At 38.1% G+C, this 22,531-nt stretch overlaps 1 protein-coding gene across 1 annotated transcript in view; it reads right to left on the bottom strand.

The window, feature by feature from the left end:
* Nucleotides 1-22,232, bottom strand: part of TSNAX (translin associated factor X) — a 33,195-nt gene extending 10,963 nt beyond the window's left edge. The window contains exons 1-4 of the mRNA XM_032430290.1: nucleotides 21,556-22,232; nucleotides 20,987-21,091; nucleotides 18,556-18,670; nucleotides 15,961-16,091 (exon numbers count right to left, since the gene is read on the bottom strand). Of these exons, the coding sequence (XP_032286181.1) occupies nucleotides 15,961-16,091; nucleotides 18,556-18,670; nucleotides 20,987-21,091; nucleotides 21,556-21,571 (367 nt within the window). The 5' untranslated portion in view covers nucleotides 21,572-22,232. The remainder of the gene's footprint in view (nucleotides 1-15,960; nucleotides 16,092-18,555; nucleotides 18,671-20,986; nucleotides 21,092-21,555) is intronic.
* Between the last annotated feature and the right edge of the window lie 299 nt (nucleotides 22,233-22,531).

The following is a 22,531-nucleotide window of genomic DNA, read 5'->3' as shown; positions in this document are numbered from 1 at the left end:
TAATATGTCTTGAGCAAACAGGCAGAAAAACATGATTAAGTGAGGTAGGTCCATTTTTTAGAAACTATTTAGTAATTTTATTTTAAATTATGTTTTATGAGAACATTCAATCAAGAGAAAAATGCCCATTTTGAAAAAAACACAAAATATAAATAATTAAAATATAATATATATAATTATAAATTTTTAAAAAAACCAATGGGAAACAGGGAAAACCTGCTACTTAAAACAACATCAAAAGGATTCTAACCATCTCAGCTCTCTAAGCAAAGTGGCTTAAATCATTCTAGTGGGAACAAATATTGCTGTATTATAAACACTGGCAAGGGCAAATCCTAAGGACTTGATCCTGTTCAAGACTGAAATTCCAGGGGCACCTGGGTAGCTCAGTTGTTAAGCGTCTGCTTCAGCTCAGGTCATGATCCCAGGGTCCTGGGATCAAGCCCCGCATCGCATCGGGCTCCCTGCTCAGCAGGAAGCCTGCTTCTCCCTCTCGCACTCCCCCTGCTTATATTCCCTCTCTCACTGTCTCTCTGTCAAATAAATAAATAAAATCTTTAAAAAAAAAAAAAAAAGACTGAAATTCCAGGACCTACTTCATGATGCAGAAAGATAGCATCCCAGAGTAGATGTCCCTTTGTTTAAGATTCCTGTAAGGACTGTTGGGACATCCAAAGGTAGAAATGGACCTAAATTCAGAATAGGGACCATACAGTTGAAATGCCTTCCATAATCAAAGAAAAATAATTTTAAGTTCCAGAGTTCAACTATGGAGGGAGAGGGGGACAAACAGTGAATACAGCAAACCAGTATTATAAAAACTATTCCTGAATCTTAATAAACTTTATTTAACCAAGAAGCTATCCACAGGAGAACATATGGTAAAACAATATTCCTCTGTGAATGGAAAAAAATATTTGGCTGACTTCATTAGTTGTCCAATTATTTTATCCAGTTGAGCCAATCCAAAGCATGGAAAACAGTTCCAGTGAATACATTCTTAATGATTTGTAGTTAATAAAATCAACTAAGTACAACCAACTTCCATGTCTGCCCCTCAGTTGTAAAACAGAAGTACTAGACACAATGATCTCTATGGTAATTTTCAAATTCAGAATGGTAGGAACTATTCTTCCTACTGAAATATCAGAAAAAAAAAAAAATCCGTTTAGTGAAACTAAACGATATGGCAACTAAATAGGAACGTCATTTGCTTCTGGAACAAAGCACTGCTAAATGACATAGAAATTAATAGTATGCTTTTGCTAAAGTGTTTGCATTCTTACAAATAAATGCATATGAAGTAGTATTTAACTCAACAAACAAGGTAAAAACATAAAACTTACCATTTTAAGTGGATATTTTTAAGTGCATAGTTCCATGGCATTCATTCACACTACTGTACAACCATCACAACCATCTATTTCCAGAACTGTTATTTTACAAAATTGAAACTCTATACCCATTAAACAACCTCTCAATCCCCTTTCCCTCAAGCCCCTAACAACCAGGATTCTATTTTCAGTCTCTGGATTTGACTACTCTATGTACCTCATAGAAGAGGAATCGTACAGTATTTATCCTTTTGTGATCGGCTTACTTCGGTTAGCACAATGCCCTCAGGGTTCATCCATGTTGTAGATTGTGTCAGAATTTTCTTCCTTTTTGAGGCTGTAGAGTATTCCATGATACGGACATATGACATTTTGTTTATCCATTCATCCATCAATGGACACTTAGGTCGCTTCCACCTTTTGGTAGAATATTGCGAATAATGCTGCTATGAACATGAGTATACAAATATCTGCTCAAATCCCTGCTTTTAATTGTTTTTGCATGTATACCAGAAGCCTCCAACAAGACTTTTTAAAAATATAAATAAAATATGAGTAGTAGCTTACTAAGTCCCGAGTGTCAGTTATATGTAAGATAATGTATCTGGTACTTTACATCCATCTTTTTCATGTACATTATAACCTTACATGACTGTATTACTACTCTTCCTTTATAGATGAACTGAGGCTCACAGACGTTGAGAAATTAAGAAATTCACCCATGTCACAAAATAAAAAAACATATCTAATTCAAAAGTTCATGTCCTTCCTACCTTACCTGCTTCTTTACATTCAATTCCACATAAAACATAATCACTTTTAATCACTTTTTCTCCCACTAAATCCCCAGTTCAGCTATTCTCCGTGCTTTGTTCAACTTTATTCTCTAGTCTCTCATACCATACTTTCATGACTCCATGCTATTCCGCGCCTAAGCTGCCTTCTCTCAAATCTTTTTCTACCTATAAAAAAAGTTTAAATGTTCTGATATGACCAGTCAAGGCATCACTCATTTCTCCATACCCATTACATAAAACTTACACGTCAGCTAAATGTTTCAGCCAGCTCTGAGTTATGAACACCTATATTTTGCACCACAGAGTTTTGAAGGAAAGGACGCCTTTACAACTTTCTCCTTTCACCACCCCCAAAAGTACCTTGAGAAGAGACTCAAATGTTTAGTAAATTCTTTAAAATAATTTCCCCTGTTCTTCCTCACTGGTTTTATGAAATTATAAGTGCTTTGACAAAAATATTTTAAAATCTGGTATTCCAATGTTCAGAATAATCTAATTATACTTAATTTATAGTACTTTGGATTTAAGTCCATTAAGAAAGAAATATTCTTACAAGATTAAAGTTCAAACTGATGAAGTTCAGAATTAGAGGTCTTAAAGTTATCTGATTTATTTTTTATGGGAGAAAAAAGAGGGTACAGAACAAGAGCCCTCAAAATTCATCTGTGGTGTCAATCTATTTTAATACGGATGCCTGTCAAACATTGCATTTTCAAGCATATTTAAAGTCATTATTTAAGTTGTCCTTGGAATGTGTTTGATTAAAGTTACTTCAGAGATGAGGTGGCCATTTCTGCTCCATGGCAATTAGGTTTCATGATATACCACACAGAAAGTTCAAGGACATCTGGCCCAAAACACTGAAAAGCAGTTTTGGTCACATCTAGGTAAAAGGATGTTTAAACAAGTTATGTTTCAACTTGATGAAAAGGACATCCGCTATTTTCAGTGAATAATCCCCAAGGTGAAAAATTTCAACCTACTGCCATATTCCATCAAACAATGTCTTCCCCTTCTGCTTTTACCTTGGACGAAATCCAACTAGAATTATTTACAGAATCAGCTGCCAGTAAGAGAGAAGTCTGTAGGTTGCTTTTATGTAATTTGTTATTTTTCTCCTTGTTCCCCTATTAGAACATATACAAGGAAACCCAATTAAAGACTTCTGATTATTTTTACTTATTCTTATAATATTTAAGCAATATATATCTAGTCCAAATCTCCATCAAAAACCATATATAAAGGTAAACAGACAAAACAGATGCTTCATTCTAAATTCAAATTTTGCATCTCAACTCTCTTTCCAAACTTTCAGTGTTTTAAAAAATTGCTTGCCATATGACCCAGCAATTCCACTCCTAGGTATATACCCAAGAAACTGAAAGCAGAGGTTCACACAAAGACTTGTAGACAAATGCAGTACTGTTCACAATAACCAAAGAGTAGAAACACCCAAATGTCCATCAACTGATGAATGGATAAACAAAATGTGGTATATATGTACAATGGAATATTATTTAGCCTTAAAAAATAAAGTGTTTTTTTTTTTTAAGATTTATTTATTTATTTGTCAAAGAGAGAGAGCACACATGCACGAACAGGGGGAGTGGCAGGCAGAGGGAGAAGCAAGTTCCTGGCTGAGCAAGGAGCCTGATGTGGGACTCGATCCCAGGACCCTGGGATCATAACTTGAGGCAAAGGCAGACACTTAACTGACTGAGCCACCCAGGCATCCCAAGAATAAAGTTCTGATACATGCTACGACATATATAAGAGCCTTGAAAACATTATGCTAAATGACAAAAACCAGACACAAAAGGCCACATATTGTATGATTCTATTTATATGAAATATCCAGAAGAGGCAAATCCATGGAGACAGGAGGTAAATTAGTGGTTGCCTAGGCTTAGGCAAATTGGCGTGGGGGGAAGGAAGATGAGGAGTGACTGCGAATGGGTAAGGGGTGTCCTTTTGGGATGATGAAAACATTCTGGAATTAGTGGTAACAGCGTACAACTTGTGGTTATATTAAAAACCAGTGAATTATACAATTTAAGTGGGTTAATTTTATGGTGTATAAATTGCATGTCAATTTTTAGAACTGCATTTATAACTATTTTTAAGACTACCACCTGAATTTTTTCAGAAGTTAGCTTTATTAGATCACTGAAATGTTAAAGTCAAGTCAGATCCAGGTTTGAGTCACATGCCACTCTGCTAAAAAAATCTACCCACAAATACATAAATTATACACTGAAAATACATCCATAAGCCTTAGTCTTATAAAGTACATGCAATTATACTACCAACAGTAAAACTTAAGCACAATTTCATTAATTTGGATTTTGTCTAATTTGGATGTTGTCTATTTGAGCATGGCTTTTACTTTAACAATGAAGAGTGTATGCTGAGAAAGTACTACTGAGTTTTTAACCCAAAATGAGAATAAATTTTAAAAATTTAGCACACTATTACAGATTAATTCTGCTAAATTCTAGAAGAGAAGAGAATAAACATTTGTTAACGGTTATATGCCTTCCATAAACATACTTCAGTTTTCAAATCAACCCAGGAGGCAGCTATTCCTATTCCCACATAACAGGTGAGAAAGCTGAAATTCAAACAGGTTGTATACTGTATGCTCCAAGGTCACAGATCTAAGGAATATCAGAGCAAACACATAAACCCAGGATTGTATGACGCAAAGGCTCTCTTTCTCTCTACTTCACCCCAGTGAGTAAATTTTATCTGTTTAAAAAGCAAACCTGAATGAGTAGAAAAGTTAATAGTAATCTGGGGATCTTCTAAATCCCTCCAAGAGGACTCTGCTAATACCAAAGGATCCCATTCTCTTCCTATCTCACTTAATCACCACAGTAATCCCTTAAACATCTCCTGTCAGCATTTTCAACTCCCTTGTCCCTTGCAGTGATATTCAAAATATTTAACAGGAACATAAATTATTATATAGATCAGTATAAACCCCAAATTCTAAATACATTCTTTTATTGTCTTACTATATTAAACTATATTTATTATAAAACTGCTTACCAAGTGCCATAAGATATAAACATAAGTTACTTATCGAATTGTTTCTTGATTTTTAGATGCTGGTGGAAAAGTCTTTTGTTCAATCTGTCTTTCTCTAACTAAATGAAGCCACTGAGGCATGATTTGATAACATCATCAAACTCTTCCCCTGACTTCCTCCATTAAAATGACAGTCATTCAGTGACTGGGGATCCTGCCTATGTGGGGATTCACAGGCCTGTCTCTACTTCTACTCTCTCCACTACTCATCAAATCTCTGTTCCTCTCTCATCATCCTCACTCTAGCCACTCTAGCCAAGAGATATAAATAAAGGGAGTAGAAGAAAAAGAGAAAGGTTTGGATGTCACTTATCAGGTGGGAGAGGTGTGCTGTCCTTCGGTCATTCTTTAAGACCTAGGGCAGATTCCTCCCCCCAGACCTCTCCCCTCACCATCAGGTGGTATGTCTCAACTAAAGTAAAGCTCTCCTGAACCTACCTCAAAGACTATTACTGCAACCTGAGGAAATATGCTTTGCATGAAACACCTGTTTATATCCCTGGTTCCTGGCAGACTTCCCAAATGCTACCTGCTTGTCCCCTTAGAAAGGGCATTTCTTCAGAGGTTTACAGAAGGGGGGGGATCAGCTGCACAACACAAATCCCCCCAACTGCACCTCTGGACTTAACTCAAAGCAACTCCCCAGTCTCCCCACCCCAAAATAACATTATTAATTTTACAGCTTGCCCCCTGGCTGCACTGCACAAAACCAGAAAGTAGGTCATGGGCTTAACTATGTACCTCCCCCAAATTTATATGTTGAAGCCCTAACTCTGGTAACTCAGAGGATTAATTCAACCTGACTGGTGTCCTTATAAAAAGAGGAGATTAGCATAGAGAGACAAACACCAGGGATGCCTGTGCACAGAGGAAAGACCATGTGAGGACACAGAAAGAAAGGGGCCATCTTTATACCGGAGAGAGGCCTCAGAAAAAAACCACCCCTGCCAACACCTTGATATTGGACTTTAAGGCTCCAGAAATGGGGAAAAATAAATTCCTATTGTTTAAGCCACCCAGTCTGTGGTATTTTACTATGGCAAACTACAAACTACTACAGTATCTTGGAATCACAGTGCCTGTTTGGCTTAGGAGATAAACCGGATATGTTGAAATTCGTATTTATTGACTTTGCTACTCATCACAGTTAATAATATACTACTTACCAACAGACACAGAGGTATTCTTTTAACAACCAAAATGGCCATAGTAGTTTATTGAGCAGAGTATCTTGTCCTACTTCTCCCATTGTCATCCTGCTGCAACTAATTAGCAAAACCCTAACCACAAATTAATCTAACTTTCTATCTCATTCACTCCTACTGTTATACAGAAAAGATCAAATTTATTGATCAGGTAAACTTTCAAAAATGATTAACAATCACAATAAATGTCCCTGGTTAAGTTCTGACCCCCACTCCCCTCACAGTCCTTCTTTTATCTCCAGTCTCCCATCAATTCCAAACCACTGCCTCACCTCCCATCCTTTTTCCTTTAGCACACAGCAGAAAAAGAGAGATATTAAGCAAAAATTTCCTCCACTGCCTACCTCTATACCCATCCTTAACTGCCCATCTCCGAAGAGGTGGCTTTCCTCTCCTATAAGGCTTGTCAATCCACCTAAGCTCTGGATCCCACCCTCTCCTGGTTCTTCTGGGATCTTATTCTATCAAATATTCTATTCCCTGTAAAGTTCCACAGGACCAAGTCTTTGACTTTCTTCTCACCCTATGCTCTCCTTGGATAATTTTATTCATATGTATAAACCCAACAGCAGCTGATAAGCTGATGACTCTAAGGCTGTAACTGAAGATCAGTCCTGTATTGTATTATCAGTTCTCCAGACCCATATATCCAATTGCCTATTAGGCACCTAGTTGGATGCCCCATAATTTCCAATTAATCATCCCAAAACCCATTCCACCCTCCAGTTTTCTTCTCTTAAATAACATGCCCATACAACCAGCTGGCCAAACCAGAAACCTAAAGGTTGTCCTGAGACTATTTCCTTTCTCTTGCACATTTTAAAAAACCATATCCTCTAAGTATGTTCTTCCCTTTCCATCCACATTGCTAACACCAACCTGGAGGCTCTATTCATTTCACACCTAGAATGACGACCACGCCTCCTTACCTCCCTGCCTCTAGCCTTCCTCCAAATAAAGTATGAGAATGGCATAAAAGAAAGGCAGACCTGAAATGAGGTTCAAAAGCTAACTCAGTCTCATTAGCTGTGTGAACTAAGGTCATTTATTAACTTTACTACACTTCAATTTCCTATTTGTGAAGAACAGACATCTACCTACACTGCAGGATTTATACGGAATAATATAAGTGTCTGGACAAGGGCCCTCTGAAACTGTTGAATTAAACTGAAATGAGAATAATTAAAATAAGAATGAGGGCATTATCTTTGGAAAAATAAAGCTCACAATGCATATGCCATCATTTGTCTTAAAAAAAAAAAAAAGAATGAAGGTGATTAATTTTTGTTAGACAACATTTTCTTTTTTTTTTTTTTTTTTTTAATTTTATTTTATTTGAGAGAGAGAGAGAGTGAAAGAGAGAGCACAAGAAGGGGTAGAGTCAGAGGGAGAAGCAGACTCCCCACCGAGCAGGGAGCCTGATGCGGGACTCGATCCCGGGAGTCCAGGATCATGACCCGAGCCGAAGGCAGCCGCCCAACAAACTGAGCCACCCAGGCGCCCCTAGACAACATTTTCTAACTTCTTCAAAGAAATCAGTGATTTTTCTGTTACTGTTTTCTTTGCAGTGTATTAACTCACATTAAAAGAGGCCGTTCTTTTGAAATAGCCCAACATGCACTATAATTCTAAGTAATGGCAGGGGCGCCTGGGTGGCTCAGTCGTTAAGCGTCTGCCTTCGGCTCTGGTCATGATCCCAGGGTCCTGGGATTGAGCCCCCCATCGGGCTCCCTGCTCCTCGGGAAGCCTGCTTCTCCGTCTCCCACTCCCCCTGCTTGTGTTCCCTCTCTCGCTGTGTCTCTCTCTGTCAAATAAATAAATAAAATCTTTTAAAAATAAATAAATAAATAATAAAATTTTAAAAACTAAGTAATGGCAAATTATATTAATGGAACACTACTGTTTATCCTATTAAGGCATATTAAATTAAAATAGTTTGTCGTGGAATAAGATGCTCTTTGACTTGGTGCATTTGTACAAAACTAAACAAGAAGTTGTCTCTTCCATGTTCCCTACTTAGCTCCATCCTTATCAACTGACAGACCTCAGCTCAAAAAAGTAGCTTTCTCAAACAGGATTTCAGAAAATAGGAACGTTCAAAGGTGAAAAGAGAAACTAGGCTAAAAGACCTCATACTTGGACAGTCTAAGTTGTACAAACCAGACATTTATCTAAAAGAATGTTTACAAACGGAGTTTTTGTAACCCAGAAAATGCCTACAGAGACTTTCTCATAGTCATACTATTCACCACAGGGGTTTGCACTATGACATATACACTTATTAAATTGTGATTTTGTTTTAAAAGATTTTATTCACCCATTTGACAGAGAGAGAACAAGTAGGCAGAGCGGCAGGCAGAGGGAGAGGGAGAAGTGGGCTCCCCACCGAGCAGAGAGCCCAACATGGGGCTCGATCCCAGGACCCCAGGATCATGACCTGAGCCGAAGGCAGATGCTTAACTGACTGAACCACCCAGGCACCCCTAAATTGTGATTAAAATAGTCAGGAAAAATGTCTACTGAACCATCTCACATTTAAATGCAAATTTAAACTATTTTACTTACATGTATAGGTAAAATTAACGGAAGTACGAGTCTCTTTAACCAAATACAGGATCTGAGATAGTCAAGTAAAAGCCTTTGGCTTTGGAAAAAACAATTATAGGAAAAAGCACTAAATACTAGCTATCAGAGAAGAGGTGGTCTAGCAGAAAATGTATCAGAGCAGATGAAACAAATCAGATTTCAATTCCAATACCATCACTAAGCTCGTTTAGAAAATGAGGTAGCGGGACTAGGTATCCTCTAACCATTCTTTCAGTTATAAAATTATTCTCAAATTAGGTAAAATGAATGTTTTCAAACAAAATTAAAATATATTCAGAAAAAAAATTTAAATCCATCATCACGCATATACCTGGAATTTCCACTAAAGCAAATGGACATCAAATTGCCATACTGGGCAGAGAAAAACTGACTATTCACCAAACATATTTCATTATCCTTGGCACAGGAAGAGACCATATTTCTCATTCTCCCTTGAAGTTAGATGTGGCCACGTGACTGGCCAATAAAATGTGGACAGACGTGATCTATCTTTTGCAGGGCTGGCCCACAAACACCTCAGGCATCACCCTGCACTCTTCTTTCCCACAACCCACCGGCTTTATTTTGATGCCCTAGCTCATCTTGGAAACCATGTATTGATAATACCAGAGCCCCATGACCCTGGGTCCCTGAATGACTAAGCTGGCAGAGCACGTGCAAACTACCATCACAAAGCCTGGACTTTAAAGTGAGAAAGAAACAACTCCTGCTTTGGTAAGCCACCAAAATGTCACGGTTTATTCATCTGTTTCAGTTCTTAGCTTTATCATAACATCTCTGGCATACTGAATCTCATACATAATCAGATAAATTCAATTTTCAACCGTATCTTTCCCGTCACTAAATTCTTCTATCATTACAAAGGCTTATGACTCTTCGTATCCTAGTTCATTTTCTCAGTGAGCCTTCTGAATTTTGCTGATAGGCTGAACCTGTATCAAACTTCTCTGTACTGATATAATAAAGTTTAGAATTTCCTAAATATTAATACTGATCCTGTTTCTACTATCATGTATCAGTAACAGCCACTGGAAACACGTTTTCTTTTGGAAGGAACAAAAAGTCAAATAAAAATTTGCAAAAGCAAATCATCAGATAAAGGATTTGGTTGAACAAAAAAATAAAAGTCCTTTTAAAATAGTTTTGTTCTTCATTCTTTCAACATTTATCAAACACCTGTTATGTGTCTGGGATACATCAGTGAACAACAACAACATCTGTAGAGACTTGTAGAATCCACGTTCTAATACAGGAAAGAGACAATATAATATATAAAGAAACTACATAGTATGTCAGAAGGTTTTGAGTGCTATGGACAAAAATAGCAACATAAGAGCTATATAATGTGTGCTGGGTTTGTAAGGAAAACCCTAATATTGGGGGGAAGGGGACTTAAAGCAAGATTAAGCCTTTACTAGGAGTTAGGTAGGTTCTAAAGTCAATACATAAATTAAATCCATATGGTAAGAAACCAATGGTACCACTTACTAGCTTATCTTGGGCAAGTTGCTTAACTCCTGTGTAACTCAATTTTCCCACTTATTTAGCAGTAAGAATATCTATAACTTAGAGATACTGCAAAGGTCATAAAGAACAACAGCTTAAAAACAAATCTCTAACTGGCCCAAAACATCCACTTAACCCATCATTCACATTCCTGAATAGGAGAATTAAAATATTAGTTTGGGTCTGAACTTAGTTATGTACACCAAAATGTCTCAAAATTAAATGATAATTTTTATCATTATCAGAGTGATATAAACTAAACAAAAAAAATTTTTTTTTCTTTGAGATGGAGAACATATTCCCCCAACTGTTAATTTTTCAACAAGAGAAAAACACAAAACAAAAACATGACAGAACCCAATATTTTTTTAAGTGACTTATTTCAAGCAACTAATTATTCGTTCATTTGTTTAACCATCCCTTGGGACGATCTGCAATCTACTCTGATAAGAAATGCGTAGAAAACAGACCTAACTTTTTGTTGTTGTTCAATTATTAGGAGGATACTCAATGTTTAAGCTCACACAAGTATCCCTTAGGGAAATGCTCTGCGTGCCATTAGCACTATTCTTAATGAGGAAAAGCACAGAACTCCTTTAGTTCAATGCCAGAATTGTTTTATCTTCAAGTCAAAAGAACAACTATTTGGAGTAACACCAAAACAAGCATTTAACAATTACAAGCAGCAAGCTATTCATAAACATCATATTGTTAATGCTACTCTAATTATAAGTAACCTTATTTTATCAAACAAAATACCTGTCAGCAAAATTTTAAGTCCCAGTTACCTCTGTATTTAACGCTTTATTCCTTAACTTTAAGAAAAAAACAATTTTATTGCTTCAGCTTAAAGAATCTCATTTTTTTTTTTAAAGATTTTTTATCTGATAGAGAGAGACACAGCGAGAGAGGGAACCCAAGCAGGGGGAGTGGGAGAGGGAGAAGCAGGCTTCCCGCCGAGCAGGGAGCCCGATGTGGGGCTCGATCCCAGGACCCTGGGATCACGGACCCAAGCCGAAGGCAGACGCTTAATGACTGAGCCACTCAGGCGCCCCAAAGAATCTCATTTTATTTTAAGGACTTAACTACAGAAAAGTGAGATACAAGGAATCCTTAAATTTTTAACCCATGAGTAGGCAATCTTCAAAAAAACTTACAAAAAATAGATAAAGGCCTAAAATGGAATTGCTTCAAATAATCCTCAATGATACACTGAAGAGGGAAAATCTGAAGACTGCTTCCATTTTATTAATGCCCTATCTAAACTCTTTCCAAGAGTCCATTGTCTCCTTCCTGACTTAAGAAACATTCTATTGATTCAATGAAATGTCCCTTTTATCTTTTTTCTTCATTTCTCTGTTTTGTTCTAAAAGCCAAGTGCAACTTTCTAGGTTTCTTTTCATGTCACTATCCATATGGTCCTCGCTCTTGTTTAAAGTCTTTCCTTACACTTTACTCATTGACAAAGAACATACAAAATAGATTACTGGGCGAAATAAAGCAAATCTACGCTGTCCCACCAGAACTTTAAGTTATCAGGATTAGCAGGGCTTAACCTTGAACTAATATGGAATTGAGAAGTTTAATCTAAACACATCATCATGACAAAGCACCAACATTGTGAGGAAAATATACCAGTTCTTACAGAAGTACAAAAGTTTTAAGCATGGACTGAAGTCAAAAGTGAAGACTACTGTAGCCAGCTTTTATTATATGTATTACATTGCCATGAATTTTTACAAGATAAGCTTATTGCATGATATAACAGGAAAATGATCAAGCTTATGGAAGTTATTCAAACTCTTGCCTTTAGTTACCCAAGTTAATAGGATACTTAGAAGCTGTAGATGCAGTAAGACATTTAGACCATACTGCTTCTTCAGATCAAGGACTTTCTAGAAACAGAGAGATCCAACTTGCTCCCCACCACCAATTCCGCCACCCAGTAGCCCTTTGGATTATACATGCATACCTATTTATACATGGCAGGACCACTCTGACTGAAATATAAGTCTGCCATGGATCTGTCGCTAGTATGGTTCAAGCTACTACTCCAGCTCTCAGGGAGGAACGATAGCAATACATCACTGGGACTCCTCATGGCAGTATAATACTCACATATCAACAAATGATAAACACCACTGCTCCTGTTTATTGTGTTTTTTTTTTTTTTTTAAGTAACCTCTACTCCCAACATGGGGCTCGAACTCAGGAGCCTGAGATCAAGAGTCACATGCTTTTCCGACCAAGTCCAGCCAGGCACCCCAATACCACCGCTCCTGATCTATATCCCTGAAAAGATCTATAACATACCTGCAGCCTAAAAATGCCACTTTTGGATTCCAGTCAACCCTGAGAACTGACAAAGGGAAATGTGCTAGATGTTCAAGCTTACCTCCTTCCCAATCCACTTCCACTAGAAGAGGCAGATAAAAATTTCAGGAAATCAAATAGAACAAGGCAAACATTGCCACAAACATTATCTGCCCCATGGGGTGCCTGGGTAGCTCAGTGGGTAAAGCATCTGCCTTTGCTCAAGAGCATAGGCCTCCCTGCTCAGCGGGGAATCTGCTTCTCCCTCTCCCTCTGCCTGCCACTCCCCTTGCTTGTGCACATGCTCTCACTCTCTCTGTCAAAGAAATAAATAAAATCTAAACAAAACAAACAAAAAACATTATCTGCCCTGCCTAACAACTAGAAATGTCAGGGTACCCAAGAGAAACCTCACCAAAAGGATTCTGACAAAGAATATCATCAATACAAATGGCATAGCTGTTTTCACTAAACATGGCATTTATTTTCACCACAAGACTGCCACAAAGAGACTTTTTTTTAAGTTTTATTTATTTAACTAATCTCTATACCCAATGTGGGGCTCAAACTCACAACCCCAAGATCAAGAGTCACAGGCTCTTCTAAGCCAGCCAAGCACCCCTATACCATAAAGAGATTATTGATATGATCTCCTGATATAAAGAACTGCTCTGGAAAAAGGAACTAAGAATTTGTCAATAGTGACTTTGTAAAAAAAAAATGAGTTACAATTTATATAAATTATATAAATCTTAAATATGTAACTCAGTGAATTTTTACATATGTGTACACTATGTAACACCACCCAGCTAAAAGTACAAAACATTTCTATCACTCCAGAAGGTTCCTTCATGCCTCTAATCAATAACCCCTGCCCCCAACCTCCACTCCCAGGTAACCACTATCCTGCCTTTTAACTCCTTATATTAATTTTGCCTCTTTTTGAACGTCACTTAAATGGAATTATACAGCAGATACTCCTTTGTGTCTGCTTATTTCACCCAAGAGAATGTATGTGAGATTCATATTTGCTGGCATGTATGCTTATCATTTATTATTGCTATGTAGTTATTACCCTGTACAAATATACCACAATTTATTTATCCAACCTCCTGTTGATGGACATCTTGGGTCATTTTTCAGTTTTAGGATATTATCACTACAGCTGTTACCAGCTTTCTTGCATGTGTCTTTTGGTAACATGAGCCTCACTATTGGGTACATCCCCAGAAGGGATCATGCAGTAGACACATATTTTTAGCTAAATACTGCCAAAGCTTTCTAAAGTGGTATTGTCACCCTTTATAATTTAATCTTGCAGGTGAGTAAATGGTATCTCATTTGGCTTTACTTTGCATGACTCTAGTGAATATGCTCAGCACCTTTTCATATGCTTATTAGCTATATGAATATTCATTATGAGGCCCTGTTGAAGTTTTTTGTCCATTTTTTCTAAAGTAATCTCTACACCCAACATGGGGCTCGAACTCATGACCCAGAGATCAAGAATAACAAGCTCTGCCCACTGAGCCAGCCAGGCACCCCTGCCCAATTTTTAAAATTGCATGTCTTCTTGTTGATTTGTAGGAATTCTTCATATATTCTCTATGTGAGTCCTTTATCCAAGATATGTATGTGTCTTCTCTTCAGACTTCACCTTGCCTTTTCACTTTAATGATGTCTTCTGATAAATGATGTCTTACTTTTAATGAAATCCAATTGATCCATTTATCCTTTATCAGTTAATGTTAGTGTCATTTCAAAAAAAATCTTTTCTACTACAAGATCACGAAGATATTCTCATGTTTTATTCAAGAGGCTTGTTTTAGGGGCGCCTAGGTGGCTCAGTCATTAAGCGTCTGCCTTCGGCTCAGGTCATGATCTCAGGGTCCTGGGATAGAGCCCCACATCAGGCTCCCTGCTCTGCGGGGAAGCCTGCTTCTCCCTCTCCCACTCCCCCTGCTTGTGTTCCCTCTCTCGCTGTGTCTCTGTGTCAAATAAATAAATAAAATCTTAAAAAAAAAAAAAAATAACGTGTTAACAGACTGTTCATATTATCAGTACCACTTCCAGTCAATAAGAGGCTATTGGTAGTTAAGTTTTGGGGGAGTCAAAAGTTTTATGTAGATTTATGGCTGTGTGAGGAGTCAGCACCCCTAGTCCTGACCCATTGTTCAAGGGTCAACTATATATATAATTACTGAGCAACAACAAAAGACATTTAAACATACTACAGGTTGACATTTCTGAAAAACAAGTTGAAATTATAAATGTTCACACTGAGCATTTACCACATAAATTCATTTGTAGGTTGACATTTCCGAAAAACAAGTTGAAATTATAAATGTTCACACTGAGCATTTACCACATAAATTCATATTGTACCACATAAATTCATAGCAAAACCGGACACACTGAGCAGGTACCACGTAAATTCATTTCTCATGCTGAAATGCTCTGAGTTCAGTGGAATCAGCTATATGATAGAAACAGAGAACTTTCACATTCTTCTATAAATATCAATCAACCTTTGACTTTACCTTTTTGAATTATATAGTATCTCTCCTGTCAATGAATTCACATTAAGAAAAGGATGAAAAGAACCACATACTTTAAATATTTATGTGACCGATTTGTGTATATATATAAAGTGATTTGTGTTTATATAAAACCCAGTACTATCCTAAAATTCCAGTATGGAGTCACAATTATGAGATGCTGGGTCCACCTGGCTAGGCAATATATTCTCTTTTATAAGCCTACTTAAATTGAAACTCAGAACCACCAGAGAGATATACCCACAGTGGGAAATGAGATGTGCCCTGTCTAAATACACCCTACACAATCAAGAATACAGTTCATTCTGTTAGGTCTGTTTTTTCAATGACTTTATTAAAATCTATCAATGACTATTCTACATAATTGGAATAATAAAGCCAATTAAATGTTTTTGGATTATCTTTATATTATTATTCCAAAGTCCCAATTTTTAAAGCCAATAACATTTCACCAAGTGTCAATTAAAATTCATGCAACTCACACATTAATCATGTAACACACTGCTGTTTTTTTTTTTTAATATTACCACTGAAGTGAACCTACACTTACCTGTAGTAATGGCTCTATGAAATTGATGCATGTCTTCTCCTGAGAGCTCTTGGGCTACTTGCAATATCTTTTGTCTAACACCATCCAATTTAATTTCTGAATCAGTCAATATCTCTTCCGTATCAGGAGCACTATAATCAAGATATTGGGAACTTTTAGAATATCAGCCAGATGCTTTGTTAGTGAAAAACTGAAATAATCTAAATACCAATGAACACAGGGCTAAATAAATATTGTATCTGGATGCTTCTAACTCAAAACCACAATTATATTTTATTAGAAATACGTAAAATCAGGGATGCCTGGCTGGCTCAGTTAGTAGAGCATGCGACTCTTAATCTCAGGGTCAGGAGTTCAAGCCTCACATTGGGCAAAGAGCTTTAAAAAAAATAATAATAATAATAATACATATATATGTATATATATATAAAATATGTGTATAAAATATGAAATCTGCCCACTTACAGTAGCTGTCTTTGGGTATTGTGACTGACTTCTTTCATTCAGTATCTTTACTTTTATACAATTTATTATCTTCCTAAAGATTATAACTTTCTAAGTTTACTGTAACAATGTACTGTTTTTGATGGGAGAAATACTTAAAAGATGACTTTACACAATAACATGGCTTTTTCTAAAATATTAAGATCCCCTGTCACAGTTCTATTATTTCTTAAACTGCTGCATACTGATGCCAATTCTTTTAAAATTGCAATTTGTATTGAAAAAGTGTTCATAATTAGTCGAAACAGTGTTGCTTCTTTCCATAATACAAGCTCAAGTTCAAGAATAACTTAAAATCTTTCTGTAATATAAGCTGAGAACTCATTAAAAAAATAAGCAAAAACTAATTTTAGAGTCAGGTAAGATAAAACAAAGTTAACAGTGCCACATTCCAGTAAATCTATGTATGGCAAATTCACTTCCACTTAATAGAATAAAATAAATAAAATAGTATAAAAATTAAACTATTAGCACATTATCTTAAAAGTTGTAAATGAAAAAAAAGTTGTAAATGAGTGATTAGAATACTTCAGTAATATTTTTTTTAAAGATTTATTCATTTGACAGAGAGAGACAGTGCGAGAGAGAGCACAAGCAGGGGGAGGGGGAGAGGGAGAAGCGATGCGGGGCTCGATCCCAGAACCCGGAGATTATAACCTGAGCCAAAGGCAGAGGCTTCACTGACTGAGCCACCCCCATGCCCCCAGTAATATTTTTAATAATAAAAAGATGATAAATTATATCTGGACTTCCTTAAACACTTTATAAGACATACACTGTAAATCCTTCTAAAGGCATTTGTAATTTTTAACAAGAGTCTCTCTTTGGGAGTTAGTTAGCGGGTGGGCACCTTCTAATCTCAGGTAAAACAGAGAAGCAAAGAAAGCCAATTAAATGAAATAGGAAGTAAACACGAAGCAAAGATGGAAGATAGAGATACCTAGCTGCATTCATAAGATATTCCTGAATCTCTGTAATTCATTTCCCTCTTCTGCTTAGGGTAGTTTAAGCTGGTTTCTTTCCTTTTTTTTTTTTAATTTTATTTATTTATTTGAGAGAGAACATATACGCACATGAGCGGGGGCGGGGGGGGGGGGGACAGAAGTAGAGGATCTCAAGCAGACTCCACCCGAGTGCAGAGCCCAACATGGGGCTCGATCTCCTGACCATGAGAGCACGACCTGAGCCAAAACCAAGAGTTGGACACTTAACCAACTGAGCCACCAGGCGCCTCATAAGCTGGTTTCTTTTATTTGCAACCAAGGAATCCAGGATATATACAGAGCCTACCTAGAAAAATAAAGTAAAATAATCTTACAGAAAGAAATTTCAAAGAAAAGATGCCTCAGAGCTGAAGGAAAAGAAAGTTCTAAAGAAGAATTAAGCAGTCAATAGTATCATATGCTACAAAAATGTAAAATAAGAAGAGTATGCACTAGATTTAGCAATAGGAGAGTAACTGGGCAATTTCAATAGTTGTGAGGCAGAAAAGCAGATTGCAATGAGTTAAACAATGAATAGGAAGATAAATAAAGCAGATTTCAACACTGATCTAATATAAAATTTTGCATGTATCAACTAGTAAAGCTTTAACGGGCTCTAATAAACCATTAGAAATTTAATATTTTCACAAACACCTGTATCACTGAGTGATCTTAACACAAAATCCCTAGCTGCTCTGAAAATAAGAACTTTCCCTTCCTATACTGATTAAAATATTTATTCTTAAAACCTACTTGCTACTGGGATGCCTAAGTGGCTCAGTCCACTGGGTGTCTCTTGGTTTTTGGCTCAGGTCATGATCTCAGGGTTGTGGGACTGCCCCACATTAGCTCCACAGTGCGCATGGAGCCTGCTTAAGATTCTCTCTCTCCCTCTCCCTTTTCCCCTCCCCCTCAGCTCATGCTAGCTGACTCTCTTTAAAAAAAAAATCTACTTGCTGCTAACTTCTTCTGATCCCAGGGTTCATAGAATAAATCATGGAATATTCTAACAGCAAGTTACTGTCCACTGAGGTATAAAGCATTACAAAATACATAGTACATATCAAACTGTATGCAACTGTAACAAATTTTTAAGATATTTACTCACCTTGTAATCCTGTGGAGGAGAAAAATTGTCCTTTTACTTTCAACAGTTATATCCCGACTAAGTTTCACAAGTCTCTCATATTTGTCATGTCTTGCATCAAGTTCCTGCTGAAATGCTAACAACACATTATTACAACCATAAGCATGCACATTCTATGCTTCAAGCCTATCAAACAGCACTGTTACGCACAATAAAGCAACTCTTACTTTATAAAAATGAAGAGCATATCATCTCATTTATTTTTAAAGTATCTGGAAATCAAAGACTGCTAGTAACCAAAATATTCTTTCTTTAAACACAGGTATGCTTTAACTGGGTTTTACCACTCACAGCCTCACAGTAAGATGTATATATTGTTAAAAACAAAAACAAAAACACCTCATCTAGTAAATATGAGATTGTTATCATAGAATTATCACAGACTTACAAAAATTACTTCCAACTACCTAAGTTACCTAACTTTTTTTTAATCACCCTACCACATGCAATATTATCTCTCCCCACAAAAACCTGGATTTTTTTTAATTAAAAGTTTATAACTTTTAAGGACATTAACTTTCTGAATTTCCAAGCCCCAGTCACTGAAATACCCATAAACCACTTAACTCTTAATTAGTCACCACTTTCCTTCAGAAGCACTGTCATGCCAAAGACCTACCAAACTGCCTGTCCTACAGGGAGTACAGATGTATTTTGCATGAATTAAAAAAACCCAGAACTTGAGTAAACTATTAACCAAATTAACAGGTTGACAAGGACCAAATACATCTGCTCTTTTATTACTGAGATAATAATTAAGCTGGGATTTTGCCTGATACTTAAAGGCAATCAAAAGCTTTCATTATTTATTATAAATATTAATGACCATTGTGAATTAGATACTATGATTACAAAGTTAAATAAGACAATTCCTATCCTCAAGCATAGTCCAGTTAAAGACAAACATGTAAACAAATAAATAAAATACATAATAAATATATGTAAAGGTTCACGAAAGCAGGAACCACATTTTTCTTGTTTACTACTAACACATTCTAGAGTAGACGCTCAATAAATACTTCATAACTAAATGGATGGATAATGAATAAATGCAATGTCTGTCAATAAATCTGCTTGAAAGAAAAATCAAAACAGCTTCCAAGGAAGAAGATACTTGAGCTAGGTCATGAAGAAAACCATAGTTCACCAGACGGACAATGGGGGCAGCAATTTAGAAGCAACCTCGAGCTTAAAGAACTATGTGTGAAAAGGCAAACAGAAACATACAAAAGCAACATATGCTTGGAAACAAGCAGCTCTGTATAGGGTGTGTCAGAGTATAAGGATAGGGAATACCCGGCCCACTTCATTTTCTCCACTGTGTATACAATTTTATCAATACACTCTCGATTACAAGTTGTCTTAACCTTTTAAGATCACTGTAGGTGCAGCGGTTTTAAAATATGCCCAGAAATTATTTGAGACTCCCTTCAAAAGGTGGAACCTAATTCCCTTCCCTTTAAACATGAAGCAGTTTTTAAATTGCCTCATTTCTAACAAACAGAATGTAGCAAAAGTGACCATGTATTATGATCAGGACATAAGGAGATTGTGGTTTCCTCCTTGCTAACTGGGGAAGCTAGATGCCATGACGTTAGGACACTCAAGTAGCACAATGGGGGGCTCCATGTGAGGACTGAGAGCTGGTTGTTGGCAGACGGCCTAACTTGTCAATTGCTGTGGATCCTCCAGCCCCAATCCAGCCTTCAGATAAGTGGGAGTTAGAATCAACAGCTCAGGCATTCTCAGGTTCCTGAACCACAGAAGCCATAAGCTATAGGAGGGTGGATCCAGAATGACAGGAAGGAGAATTTTGTTTTATGTTTTGTTTTGAAATGAGGAGCAACTTGACCAAGTTAAAAGGAGGACTGTAACATATATACACACACATACACATTATATATGTATAGTGTGTATTTAACATGTATATGATTTACTAATAGATGAGTTCCCACTCTGTGCAAAGTGTTAACAGTCAAAACAAAAATTGTAATCCCTGTCTTCAAAAGTCTAGTTGAGGAAACAAAACCAATACATGCTTAAGAGTCAACTAATCAAATATATGTGTGTGTATATATACCTGACATATACAGCTGATACATATTTGTATACCGGGTACACAGTAATTTTTAGTTATGTGGCATTTCTGATGTTAGTTAACTAATGTTTACCTGTAGAACTGTAATAAAAAAAAGTCAACACTTGAGTGATCTCGACTTTAATGGCAGACCCAGCACCCCAGCAAACCTCCAGGAAAAGTAAAAAAGAGTCACACAGGCATATCTCACATTCTGACGGACTGTTCTTTTGTGTGCACAACATGCCTAAATTATCCTCGCTACAACCTCTTTCGTCCTCTTCCCTTCGCCAACTTCCGTTACAGAGAACTTACATTTGAAGGCCAACATCACAGGTGAAGATGAATTAACATCCTTCCCTTCTCTTCTCTGGTTATGTGGGAAATTGTCATGCTTCCTTTTCCTGAACCCTCCTGATCCTTACGTAGAGAAGGAGAAAAAAGTTGGATAGGACTCTTCCACCATCAAGAGCTGACAAAACGTAAGGTCTGCTAACCCCTTCCTTTCTCTCAAACCAGCGCCCACGGGGCCCTCGCCTTAGAGGCTCTCTCAGCGGACTGACAGAACAACAGCCCTGCCTTTTTTCCCCCCAAACCTTAAGCTCACCTCACCCGGGCCTCCACCAATGGCTTCCCTGATCTGGCACAAGGTGGAGCAATTACCGAACTAAGATTAAAAAATACAGCTCGAGGATTTAAAAAAAAAAAAAAAGGCGAGGTGTAAAGAAGACCAATGTGGCCAGGAAATCACCGGGGCCACCGTCCCTGAGCCTGTATGGGGAGAGGGCATCCCTCAAGGGTGAAGAGAAGTGGAAAATCCGACAAAAAGGATGGAGATCCGCCCCCTCTGACAAAATAACGCCCAGGGCCGCTGAGGACGCCACCTTCTTTGCTGCTCATGTCGTCACGGCCTACTGCGAGATGAACGGAGACTGAGGGCCTTGCAGCCAGCGGAATGCGTAAGGTGCTGGCCGGAGAGCCTTCCGAGGACCCCTTTGCAGCCCGCCGACGTCGACGCACTGCCCGGAAGCGCGCGGCCGCAGCCACTCACGCCTCTTCCTCCGCCCTCGCACACTTCCGGCCTGAGCTCCGGCCCCACCGCCACTGGCTCCGCCCCGCGCGCGGCCCGGGGACCTCGCGCCCGCGCGCCGTCGTCGTGCCTGCCCTCTGCTGCGCCTGAAGACAGAGCGACTCTACACGCTTCATTGCACGCTCTGTTGATAAAACAGATGATGGAGGCGAGGCCTGTGTGAAGGTAGAAAGGCGGCGGAAGATGTACGTGATTTTTTTTTTTTCCCCCCTCAAGGCACCTTTGGAACACCTCCACGTTCCCTCCGCGTGGACCCAGCCTTCCGCGCGGGGAGTAATGGGGGTTGTAGTTCGCCTGCGGGAACCGGCCCTCCGGCTCTCCCGACCAGGCTGTGAGGAAGAAGCGAACCCTCCATCGCCTATGGGAAGGTCTTCTCAGGATCGAGGCCGAACCCTACGGAGGGTTTCCAGCCCTACCGGTGACGCTAGCAGGTAAAGAGATGGGGATATGCAAATCAGTGAGCGGATGGCGTTAGCGGCGTCCTGACGAAGGTAAAGCCCGCCCTCTATGCTCCTCCCCCTGCCCCTGCCCGCCCTTCTGCGCCTCCCGCTCCGCGGGGTCTCGCTTTACTCCGTTTCACGGGTGTGTGACCTTGCGGGTAATTAACCTCTGTCCTGTTTATCTGTGCAATAGGGATAGAATAGTACCTGCGTCGTAGGCTTATTTGAGAACCAAATGGAGTTAATACGAAGGCTCCCTGAAGAATGTCTTTTCGCATAGTAAATGCTCAATTAAACATTAGCCATCATACCCTTTTCCAGCGTCGTGCT

This window comes from Phoca vitulina, unplaced genomic scaffold (assembly GCF_004348235.1).
Source record: "Phoca vitulina isolate PV1807 unplaced genomic scaffold, GSC_HSeal_1.0 scaffold43, whole genome shotgun sequence".
Lineage (NCBI taxonomy): Eukaryota > Metazoa > Chordata > Mammalia > Carnivora > Phocidae > Phoca > Phoca vitulina.
Note: the sequence above shows the minus strand (reverse complement) of the source record. Positions and strands in the feature narration are given on the sequence as shown.